Below are 12930 nucleotides of genomic sequence, written 5' to 3' on the forward strand. Positions count from 1 at the left end.
TTCTTACCGCGAGCTTTTCTCTCCCTCCCCAACGCCAACCTCACCCCCGCCCCCCCTCTACTCTCCCTTACCCCTCGCCCTGCCGTCCCTGCCGGTCTATATCTCGCCTATCGCCGCACCTCCGCTTAATAATACACGCCAGACGGCCTCCAACCAGGATCAGCATCGGTTCAAGCAGCCGCCGCAGCGGCAAGAAGAACCGCCATCAGCAACGGCAGAGGCAGCACCGGGATACCGTACCAGTTTATTGATCTTCTTTCTCCACCTCGACGTGTTTCAACCCGAATTTTCCACCATTTTATACTACGGCCCACCCGTTGAGCCACTCTGGAACAACGTGCGACATCCCTTCTCGATCTATACGGCTCTCTCTCTCTCTCTGTCATGTGTACAAATAACCTCAATCGGACGGCCTATTAATTTTCTGCTCCCGTAGGATCGCGCGGTATTACACTGATCGTGCACCCTCGCGAACTCACTTCGCGCTATAATGAATATAATAGGCTTCTTTTTTCGCACATTATCTGCCTGCCTTACACGACGTGCGTTGCTGCTGTTGTTCTTTTCGCATTGGAAAAGTTTATATTCCTCAGTTCGCAAAGCTTCTCAAATTTTGGATTGTTGTACAAGGCATGACGATCACCCGAATCGATACCTTTGACTCCTATTCTCAACGTTACGTGTTTGACAAAATTTCAAAGATATCACATGGTTGTTGGTCCCGTTGCGATAATGTACTCATATCATAGCCTGATGTATGCACTGTGATATACGGTATTGTTTCGACAGTTTATTTTTTTTTTTTTTTTTCTTACGAAAAATCTTATCACCTACGATAACTAATGTATACCGAGGTTAGTTCCCTATCCGGTGTTAAATTTGCTTCTCGTTGTTATACCAAGTACTTATATATGTGCACACGCATTACGACCTATGAATATGTACAATGTATAATATTGTTTCAAGAATGTTTAAACGTTCTTTGAAACTACGATATGACATTATATTATACCGAAAGCGATTTCAACCGAAATGTACGGCTGCGATTGAAGACAGTTTTCTTCTTCCTCTTCGATTCGTCAGCATTGAGACGTCGAAAAGAATCGCAAAGAAATTATCGCCTATCCATTCCGTGAACGTATAACGATATTCAAAAGCAGGAAGACCGACAACTTCACACAGTGTATAAACTTTTCAACTTACGATTATACATCGCGTAGGTCTCTTCCGCAGCATCTACAAACCTGTATAAAGGTAAAGATGAAGAAATACTCTGTGCATAAATTACTCGTATAAGGTAAATCACGCATTTATCGTGTACGCACATTCGATACTTGAGTAACCTACCGTTTATCCTAAACGTGCATCCTACATGTTTTTCGCTAACAGCGTCGTCGTTGCCCGCTTGTGCGAATAAGCCGGGAAACTAGAACTGTACGTGGTCGAAGCTTGGCACTGCAGAGGCGAGGTCGAAGGCGGACATGGATAAGGGCAGAGGTGGCTGCCAGTGACGTAGATAGTTCGTTAAAAGCGTAGGTGCTATCCGGGATAATCCAGCTGCTCTTCTAATTAAAACCCGCACTGCACTTGCGTATTTTCCGACAGTCAACAGGCACGACAATAGTTATATGCATATAAATTTTAAACTCTACCGAAGTAACATTTTTCCATTTTTTCGTTGCCAGTAATCTGCACGTTTTTTATTTTACGTACCGTGTCAGCGTCTTTGCGTCGGCTTTCTTTGAAATCACGATTGTGCTGGCACCTTTTCCGAATGATATAGGTATTTAAAAATTGACGAGGAAAGTCCAACGTCTCCTCGGCCTCCACCGTACGGCTGACCACACCGGCACCTTGACTACTCGAGATTGCTAAAGATATGTGACGTAGAGCACGGCGGCACGATACCGAGATCCCAAGATTCGTTACGTCACGTTTACGAGATATATTTCGCTCGGGTAATTAAACGTCTCGTATCTCGTTACGTCACGTGGTTCTCCGCCTAACCAAATCGGCGTCTAAACGTCGCTTGGCCGCGTTCTCACACTCATTTCCAGGCTATATTTTTCCTCTTACGTTAGCTTCTTCCATCGTCTTTCTTAATTGAGTTCAGCTCGGATTGGATGTAATTCGACTTCTCGATTTCGACCTTTACACACGCACACACACATATACGTATAACACTACTATACACGCACTTATCAGGTGGGAAAATTGTCAGCCAAATACAATGCTGATCTCTCGAGTTACTTTATCTAGTTTTAATAGTAGCTTTCAATTCGACCGACGGATCTTCTGTTTGCGCAGATGTCGCGACGCGATGTCGGTATAACGACAACCATCATGCTTTATAATAGTAGGTAAGAAAACGGTACATGCATAGAGAAAAAGGTAGCGACAACGAACGAATCTGTTTTTGTAGCCATTTAAGAAGCTAATAGGGTGGACGCGTCTTACGGAACGTTATTTTGGCGGTTTGGCTGGCACGGCTGATCGGCTTGTGCCAAGAGTAGCCTGTTAAGCTCGGTCTCGGTCGAGTAGAGCAACATATTTAACAGGCAGCGGTGTAAAAAGTAGACGCGATGTCCGTAAATAACCACCGTGGCTCTGTCATCGCCTCGGCAGCGCGCACGCACACATGTGAATCCCAAAGTTGGGCGCGTTTTAGCTTTCCGTCGGTTGCTATTGGCATGTAGTAGGTACTTGCGTGTCGTTCCGAACGAGTTTGTAACTCATTTCTCATCATTTCGACCAGATAATTATCTCCATCGGGATCGTCATTATAATAATATTATCTGCGTTCGGAAATTGGCGGAACTATGCGCAATGTATTGTAATTATATAAGGTAATTAATACAGAGGATGAATATTGTGTGAAAGGTTTTTAATTATGAACGATTCATCTTATCGTCGCATAGAAAATTCCGTGAGAGTATAAATATAGCGTAACTGAAACGATCGATGTCAAGTTAACAAACGAATTATACAATGCAATCGGTTACAGAGAAATTAATTAATTTGAAAATTTTTGAAAAAAGTTACACAGATCGCGGACATCGCTTTGCGCGGATAATAACATATCTTGTGGTATTACTGGTATAACATGTTTGCCAGTGAAGACACGCGTCGCTGGTTATTGTACCGAAGGATTAGGCACGTACGGAATGCCTCGCGGCCATTGACAGATGTCAAAATTCCATAATCTTGCGTGCGTACCGGTTTCCGTCGTGCAGCGTGTAGTTCGAAACCGGAAACCTAAAGCTCCCGCAGCACGCTGCAGCTAGGAATGGTGTTGGTGCGGGAATGGGACCGGCACACAATGCCGATGGAGGCGCGCGTCTCGATGACGAGGGGGACGTGGAGGCGTAACGGCCCTCCGCGATGCGCATGCCCGCGATAAAGTGGCAAGCGCAAATGACCGAGTGTGCGGGTTATTTTCTAACCGCGCGTAAAACTCGCTGGGCCGTCGACGCGAGGGGGCGAAGAGAGCGAGGGAGACCACGCGGATGAAGATGAAAGAAGGGGAATGGCCGAGGGGAGGGGAGAAGGGAGGAGAGGAGAGGAGTGGAGAGGAGAGGAGAGGAGAGGAGAGGAGATTGCCGTCGCACATCAGTCGTCGGTCCAACGTAACGGGCACGGTGTCTGCTGCTTCTGCTGGTACTTGGGTCGTCGGCTGTGGTTGGAATGTAACGCAAAATGTTGGACGGATTCCCCAGCGTGGCCGACGGATGGCGAAGGGAGGATCAGCCGTCGGGTGTCGGGGGTGGAGGCGGCGGCGGCGGCTGGCGGCTGGCGCGCGCCTCTGGCCCTCGCTCGATGAGATCGATCAGACGGTCGTTGTGACGTACCGTGCAGACGCCGTCGACGCTGCCTGAGAACCAGCAGCACCGGCAGCGACGCTCGCTTCGTACAACGTGTTAAACTGCGAGAGTGCGCAGAGGACTGGAAATATTTCAACGGCTAATAGCCGGCTGGGATAACCGTGAAATGTTCATCACCAACCCTGCCATCCTTCCTGTTATTTATCTCTTTCTATCTTTATTCCTTTTCCGTTTCGTTTTTACTTCTTCTTTCCGTTCTAAGGTTTCACGGTACCTGTTTCTCTGCAAAACTTTCACCCTGCCGCTTTGCTTCAGACACGGAGGGATCGATTTTCTTTGCTGTGTACCATTATTATACCCATTTGACGAGTGTGATCGGTACCGCCTCGCTTGATTATTCCTTCAGTTCTTTTTAATTGGATGATTATTATACCGGCTCCACTGAAGCTTACAATTAGTCGTGGTGGATTTGAATAAATTTTTAACAGCCCGGTGTTCATTCCAGATTACACGAGTCTTCGGAATCATAGTAGCGCTGCTTGAATATCGAAATAATTTCAATTATGTGTCACAAATGCCCCGTGAAAGGTATGAAAAACCGTACATAAGAACAAGTTTCATTGAGTCTCGAGCTTCGGATATCGATCAAGAATCGAGCGCAGACTCGTGCCGTGATTTCCATCCCCTTCGATATTTATCTCGGATCAGGATTGTTTCCCAGTGAGAACCACTGACGGATTTGTAGTCTCGTCGTGGTCGTCGGTTGTTGGATGCACCGGAGGAACAAGACCGGCAGAGAGCAGGAGCAGCGCAGCGGCGGCGGCGGGACAGATGCGTGGCTGCAGGAGGAACAAGTCCAAGTAGAAGAAGGGTATATACTCGCGATAGAGGCCGTGAAACGGCGATGACGCAACGTCGCAGCGCAGCGTGTCGGTGGCGTCGGGCCGACCCTCGTCGACCGGATCGCGCGTTGCGCCAGCCGGTGCGCCGACCGATGATGCGATGTGCGGGCGTCGCAGGGCGCGGTTAAGACTCGGTCCGCCGCGCGCCTCTGTTTTACAGGCCGAGAGAATTCCTCGAGGTTATTACACCACCGACCGCTTTCGTCCGTTGCAATCGTGTGCGTAACAGTATCCACACACGCGACCCAGAGACGGAAAAGAACGTCCGTAGAATTCCCACTCCCCCCCAAGTGTAATAATCTGCGGCTAACTCGACCAGACTTACGATTAACTTAACTCAACTCCTATGGCATCACGGTACACACGTATAACAACGCGGTGCCGAACCGGGGCGCAGCTATGCCGAGGAGATATGGGTTCACGACGGGGTCGACAGAGAGAGGGGGAGAGTGAGAGAGAGAGGGGAACGCACGGCGCTGACCCAGAGCTACCGGACTCTGTAACGGAGACTCCGAGGAGTTGCACTCGGCCGCGTGCGGACAATCGTACGAGTCGGTCCTCTTCTTTCCTCACCTCTCCTCTCCTCTCCTCTCCTCTCCTCCTTTCGCCACGCAAGAGAAACTCACACCCCCTTGCGACGCCACTTGGACATGTAACCCGTCGGAGCATCCCTCCGACGGCGATGCGAGCGCGGTAGCAAACAGCGCCGTGGCGCAGGGCGATTGCGCGCTTGTGCGCGTCGAGGAGAGACTTTCTAGGTACGCGCGTTCGTGTCGTAAGTATAGGTAAATTTCTGTGCGTCCGCTGCACCGCGTGTAAAACGTATAACGTGCGATAGCCGGGCCGACGGCGGAACGACGAAGGCGGTTCGTTTCGCTCCGCGACGACGGGCGGTGGGGGAGAAAGGCGCTCGTCGGGTGCCACCGCCGGAGAGTCGTCGAGACTCGATCAGAGCCAGTGGCTGGCGGCCCTTCGCTGCGTTTGGATCGAGGAGCTGACGGCGTTTGGCGTCTCGGTACGTCGCGAGCCACGTGCGACGCCTGACAGCTGATTTTGATACACACCGCCTCGAGCGAGAAACCCGACCGTCGTCGTCGTCGTATCGCGCGGAACTTCGCTCCCTGCCGTGTGTACATTCGCGTGTATGTATGTGTACCATACCTTCTACCCTCCGTATGCGTGCGTAACGTGTACACGCGGTATTAACGCGCCTCGCAACAAGTGAATTATTTATTCCTTTCTCTTTCGTCGTTTAGTGTTATTTTCATTTTCGATTTTCTTGTTTGTTTCGTTTTACTTGCATCATCTCGCGCACAGACGCGCGGTGTATGATCGATTTCTCGGAGAAACATTCGTTGTCTCCTACCTCCACCGTACGATCTTGTAATTTTCATTTTCCGTTGGTGGATAATTACACGTTGATCGACGACCGCAACCGACTAACAATAAATTGATACTCGAACGGGTGGTCGTGTATGGAGAAAGCCATTTTATCTTCACAAATATTTTTGTAACAAAGATCAGATAGCGGGTGAAGAGGCGAAGGCGCGACGATGAAATTGCCAAGGTACGAACGGAAGACGTCTGGATACCGATTGACAAAGCGTCGGAAATATCGTCGGGAGGAAAGAGTTCTTCATCAGGCGAGGACGTAGTAAACTCGACGTGAAATATGATCTTTTAAACGAAACGAAGGAAAGGTAGAGAAAGAGAGAGAAAGAGAAAAACAACAACTCGACCTCGTTGTATACGCAAGTCGAATCTTGGCGAGTCATCGTCCCGAGTACATAAACATATACAGACAAGGAAACTTGGTTTGTAAACGATGCGAGGGGGTGGATGCCCGCTTCCCGTCAACGAGGAGGAAGGGAAAATTGACTGGCGTGAATCGCGGAATGAAAAAGAAGCATCGTCATCCTCGTATCGTCAAATCCGTACATTCCATTGAATTTTTATGCAACGCGGTATTTGCACAGTTTGTCACCGTGCGAGACGAAGAAGAAGAAGAAAGAGAGGAAGAGGAGGCTGAAGGGGTGAAAAGTGAAAGGAAGAAGAAGAAGAAGAAGAAGAAGAAGACGAAGAAGAAGAAGAAGAAGAAGAAGAAGAAGAAGAAGAAGAAGAAGAAGAAGAAGAAGAAGAAGAAGAAGAAGAAGAGGAAGAAGAAGAAGCAGCAGCAGCAGCCCCCCGCACCGGATCCACGGGGTCCCGCTATATACCGCAGGAGGGAAGATTTCTTCCGGGCACGCGCACTTCACCTGCCGCCTCGCCGTGGCACGCGCCACCCTCCCCTCCATCCGCGTTCCGTCTCCCCGCCGCCGGCGTCGATCCCTCTTCTCTCTGCCCCCCCGCCCGCCCCTCTGGTCCGCCTCACCCCCGCACGCGTGCCGCTGGCCGCGAGAGCCCGCCGTTCGAGTCAATCGCTCGCGGACTTCGACAGGGCGAGCATCGCGCTGCTTGGGCGCTGTGCTGCTTGTCTCTCACGTCAGTCTGTCTGTCTGTCTGTCCGTCTCTCCGACTCACTGACTCACTGACTTACTTACCGAGTGACCGACGAAGGTTGCCCTTCGTATCGCATCGGACGGTAAGATCGTCGGAGGATCTCTCGTCGCATCGAAGGACATATCCGACGCTATATGTATATATTTTTATATACATATATATATATATATATGTATATTATAGAACGATCGATGCACCACAATGTTACTGGTTGTCAACTGTAAGGCGTTATATAATATACTGAATAAACACTGCAGGGGTATAGAAATTGATTCCGAAGGAAATTGATTCGAGTTTGTTGTCGACTCTGTGTCGGAAAGAGATCGAGAGAGAGAGAGAGAGAAAGAAATTAAAAAGTGCAAAATACTTAGAAATACCACAACGGCACCTAGGTATTAACGGCGAAACGGCGGATCTTGATTGAGGAGTATTGTAAACAAAGGGGCACCGCATCGCAACGAGAGACGTCTAAATACGTTCTCCACCTCCTCCTCCTCCTCCTCCTCCTCCGTCGCTTCCTCCTCCTCCACTACCACCACCACCGCCGCCAGCCTTCTGCACCTCCTCCACCTCGACATCGTCTTCGTCTTCTTCTTCTTCGACAGAAATAGTTGACTCGGAGGAGAACCGCGGGACTCGGCTGCTTCCTCGACGCAGATCTGACACCCTCTACGCTTACAGTAATAACAGTTATTTTACCCGCGCAGTGTTCCGATATACCTACCAGATACACCCGAATTCCTTGCGCTCTCAGTTATCCTTCTACGTTACAATCCATCACGCCGATTCGTCAATTCTCCTCTCTTCGTTTCTGGTCCCCACCTTGTCGACGATTATTGACATGAGCAACGAACAAACGTGTCGTCGACGGAGAGGACAAAGTACGGCGAAACTATCGTTCGAGAAGTTGAGGATATAAGAAGAAGAACGAAAAATAAATAAGAAAAACGAAATACAAAGTTGAATCGATATAGGAAACGAACCAGTTGTAAACGGCCAACGAGCCGATATCACCCACCTGTTGACGTTTCGAACATCGCATCATCGAGCACGGTGTATGATAATTATTCGTATATATTGTCGTATTACAAGAAGTTCGAATCCGCACGCATTGAAATGCGCGATTGTAACGTCTGGCCGACGCGAAGAGAGTGAATGAAAGAAGAAGAAAAAAAGAAAGCATCGAAAGCGGAAAATTATCGAGGAACTTTTCAAGCGTATACGCATATCTAATGATGTTTAATTGAGCCAGCGATTAAACCGCATCGCCAACTGGCTGCAGGCATTCATTCCCGAGTAAACAAAAAACAACAACAAGTTGGTGCGTAAACAAGATTCATCACAAGTGTATGTGAAACGAGAACGATACGACATATGTAATATTCATCGTAGTGACATGTACGGGAAAAGTTTTGTACGTTACACCGTATATATACGTACGTAGATATCTCTTCGCGAGAGGTGATTATCGTCGACGACGTCGTGCGCCTTCTTCTTACTCTTGAACGCGAGAAAAGTACAATACGAGTGAAGAGTGAGAGTGAGAGTGAGAGTGAGAGAGAGACTGAGACTGCTCTTTGGTTATCAGTGCGTATTGCATGCGGGACTCGCCTCCTGTCCGCTCGTTATCGCTCGGTCGCATCGTTAGTTCGTCGTTGAGAAAAAAAACTTTTAAAGTTGTGAGTGCGGAGAGTGAAAAGTGGGAATCGGGGGGGCGGTGGGTGGGTCAAAAGTCACCAGAGTGCAACATCGCTGCGGTGTTCAGACTGCCTTACGTGACGTGCACGCGATTATTTCGACGGACTCGAGTTGAAATAAATAAATAAACGAACAAACGAATGAAGACAAGAAAAGTAATTGGAGCAGGAATAGAACCGAGACAAAAATGCGCGTTTAAAATCCCGCGCTAATATACGAACGATACGATTATACCGATCTAGGCGATCGCAATTATTGTAATACGTACGGTTGCGTGTACGTGTATTCATATACACGTATACGTGAGAGAGGCGAAACGGTGAAAGTGACAGCTCTGCGCGTATAATGCACACCGCGGTACGGAGAAATTGGCAACGTCGCTGAAATTATTTTAATACACCGTGCGATTCGGGTGACTTTAAACGCGGTGCGAAGTGAGTGAATGAGTGTAAGAGAGTACCAAAGTAGCAGAGACATTTATTTTCGACATCTTTGCTTCCTCTATCCGCGTTTGACGAAAGAATTTTTTTTTTATTCGCGATCAGCGTGAAAACGAACGGTCGAAGATGACGACGAGACGAGTGAGGGAAACATGAAGGAGAAATAACACTCGCTCTCTCTGTCGCTCGTCGGCGCGTACGTTTGTTTGCATTATACGTAATACGTATCAAATACCGACAATCTACGTTACAAGTCCGCCGCTGCTGCAGCTGCATCGGAGTTCTTCGATTCGTTCGATGCGCGGATGCGTAACACGTGCATAGAATTACATGAGAGATAGAGACGCGGAGAAACGCGCGCGAGTTTGAACCACGCCGAGCTGCGGTATACGTACGTAGAGTGAAGACAAGTGGGACGGACGATCGCGACACGTCGTCGTCGTCGTCGTCGTCGTCGAGAGTTTTGTATATCATCGGACACCGTGAAGTGAACTGCTGTGTTACTACCGGGCAGCCGGCACGCGAGGATCCCGTTTAGCTCCGCTTTGTTGCCGTCTACGAACGTCGGGAAGTCGCGTCGCGCGCGATTTTCAAAAATTTATACCACATGCGGTGAAGCGAAGAGGAGAAACGAAAAGCGAAAAGCGGTCGAGGAGACGGAAAGTTGCGCACATTTTCAATGCTGTCATTGGTGCACTGTTACGGTTAGCGTTGCCGTGCGAAAGTGCGGAAGTGCGGTTACATTCGCCTGAGAATTAAAGCAAAAAACTAAGAAACGCGTAGTTTCGGGCTTTGAATGAGAGAAATAAACGTTGAGATAAAAACGGTATCGTATAATTATCGAAAAGGATCTTCCGCTAGAGAGAGAAAGAGAGAAGAGTGTGTGTGTGTGTGTGTGTGTGTACAAGGATTCGAAGGGACAAGAAAATCAAAAGCGCGAATACTTTGGCGCGTTTTTTTAAAGGCGCGTTCGCGCGGCTAGGCATTTCTCAATATCAGAGATTTCCTGTATCAGGGACGCGGGGCCGCCTCTTCTTCCTAGCACCCTCCCGTTTCTGGCACAATGACCTTTAAATTTCGTTGAAAATAAGACAAAACGTAAACAGGACTACGGGAGTGTGAATTGTTCATATATAATAATAACAATAACAATAATAATATGTATGTATATCTACGTACGTGCGACGCCGATTCCGCGATATTTAAACCGCGGTGACAATTGATTTCAATCGCGCGAAATAAGTGGTGCACCGATCGGCGAGTTTGGCAAGTTTATCAAGAAAGGAGCAGCGACGAGTGGACGGTGAGGGGGATGGTGGCCCCCCCTCAGCCAGGGCCTCCGACCCGGGCGCCCCTTCTGTGAGGAGAAAGCCTCTGTCTACCTCACCGCACGCCAAAAATTGACAACGACACGTGACCGTTTGAAGAGAGAGAGAGAGACAGAAAGAAAGATACGCCGTGACATCACCTGGAATGATGGTACGTCGGCTGATTCAACTTGTGCAAAATAAATAATCTCATTGTATAAATTTATTTATTTATTTACTTACTCACTCACTGGGCTTAAACAATTTGCGCAAGCGCGCCACGCACTTCTGTGGAAATTCTTTCTTGTTATACCTGCGTTACGTCTGTGCAGCAGAAAGGTCTGTGCGATTTTCAAACAATTTATAAACATTGGATTCTCGTGCGGTGTGTACGAATCGAAGGAGTAGGCGGGATATCGGATTCTTTTTTTAGAATTCCGCACGCCGCCCGTTCGCCCTCCACTGCCACGAACGACGCTCACTTGGTGGAGACAAAGTTTCTTGCCGATCTTGCGGACACTTGTTATCCACTCTGACACGACACGCGGTTGATAATTCGAAATTGTTTTCATTTGGTTCTTGTTTCTTTCCCTTCTTTTTATCTAGCTATTATCGACTTTTATGTACGCAATCTACAGTTTCCATATATATTTACATTCTCCGATGATATAGACCGAACACAAACTTGACAAGCTAGGGATTTATTTATTCAGCTTTGAAGAGTTTGCTACAATTTTCACACACATCGTGAAATTCGCCTTGCGGTAGGACGCTTACCATCGCGATATACTCTATTACGCATTTGTGTCGGTAATTATACCTCCATGATTACGAATACGCGGTTATTTGCAGTCTTCGTACCGAATGATGCAGCTTCTGCAAACAAGAAAACACACGCACGCAAACATCGTCGTCCACTGTGAAATAACATTTCTTTTCACGATTGGACTGATTTCTGTTACAAGTAAAATTGAAATTGTAAGAATTATCAATCTTGAGTGTTTGTTAACGTTTCTATTTTCTTTGATATTATTTTTCATACCAAATTTCTAAACGTTTTTGCCGTCAATCGCGACTACGAATTTCGTTAAAAAATGAAGGTTAGACTTCCCGTATCTGATAAAAGTTGAAGAAAACAAAAAACTGGCAAATTTTGATAATAACAAAGCTTGCCACGAGCTTGAGAAATTTGCATGTAAAATGATCGACGATGAGCACCCCTGAGTCAATGATTTTACCGAGTGTGTAATAACGTATAAACGAGACTGCGATATTTTTGGGGCTCATGTATGTACATAGGCGTCTGATCGTATAGATAGCTTGGGCTTCAATCCCATTCTGTGACGGGCGACGACGGCAGAAGAGGGAGAGAGAGAGAGAGAGAGAGACGGAGGGAGGGATTCCGTCTCTGCCGTTAACGTTGCGGCGGATTCGCAATCCGGGCATAGAGTCAGTCGGTTATAATCGTGGTGGAAGGACTGACGAGGAGAGACGAGTGGGGTGTAATAATACGGGAAAACGCGAGGCTTTCACTTGCGTTACCACCGTCGCGTTGCTCCGTCGTCGTCGTCGACGCCCGTAACACCGTAACGCGTTACAAGTACAACACGCGAGTGGAGATAGAGAGATAGAGTCCCGAAACGACGAAATTATTTATACCATTTGATTATACCGGGCGTTATTCCACCCCGAGTGCCGACGGAAGTATACGAATATCGACGAACGTTCGCATCCGTATGTAGTGTGGGTGCACGTGTGCCTACGCAAAATTGGAAACTTAGCAAAAAGCTTGAAAAATTTCGAAGGAAGAAAAAAATATTAACATCTCTGAATTGTATTTTAAATATCGGCAAGTCGCGTGAAATTCACGTATATATATTATGCAACGTATATATCAGGGTGGTTCATTATTTAACTTTTTTGTTTTTTCTCAAGGCGCTACTCGAAATATTTGTAATAAATGCTGGAAAAAAAACTGTCGTAAAACGTGGAGGAGGTAGGAAAATATTTAGAGGTCCCTACCAATTATTGTTATATTCTTTTTATTTTTATTTTTATTTTATGTTTACACCTTCCGGGCTTATTATTAGTTTATTTTTTTCGTATTGCAGTAAAATTAATCGGTCAACAATCAACAGCAAACCGCGCCCAACAATTTCACAGTTGGCCTTTCTAGTATTTTATCCGAAAGATTAATCGTCTCGAAGAAATTTGGATAGCAATTTTTGTTACGGAAAGAAGAGTGTCGCATCACTTTGATGTC

General features: G+C 47.3%; 1 protein-coding gene across 11 annotated transcripts in view; it reads left to right on the forward strand.

Annotated features, from left to right (window-relative positions):
• The window catches only part of LOC124308237 (neurogenic protein mastermind-like), a 125818-nt gene that overhangs the window by 63380 nt on the left and 49508 nt on the right, over positions 1-12930 (forward strand). For 3 of the 11 annotated variants that reach the window (XM_046770771.1, XM_046770772.1, XM_046770773.1), the window contains exon 1: positions 6904-10839. The exons of the other annotated variants lie outside the window; for them this stretch is intronic. In XM_046770771.1, the coding sequence (XP_046626727.1) occupies positions 10834-10839 (6 nt within the window). In that variant the 5' untranslated portion in view covers positions 6904-10833. Of the gene's footprint in view, positions 1-6903; positions 10840-12930 lie in introns of those variants that run through there. 11 annotated transcript variants of the gene reach the window in all.

Source organism: Neodiprion virginianus, chromosome 6 (assembly GCF_021901495.1).
Source record: "Neodiprion virginianus isolate iyNeoVirg1 chromosome 6, iyNeoVirg1.1, whole genome shotgun sequence".
In the NCBI taxonomy this organism is placed as follows: Eukaryota; Metazoa; Arthropoda; class Insecta; order Hymenoptera; family Diprionidae; genus Neodiprion; species Neodiprion virginianus.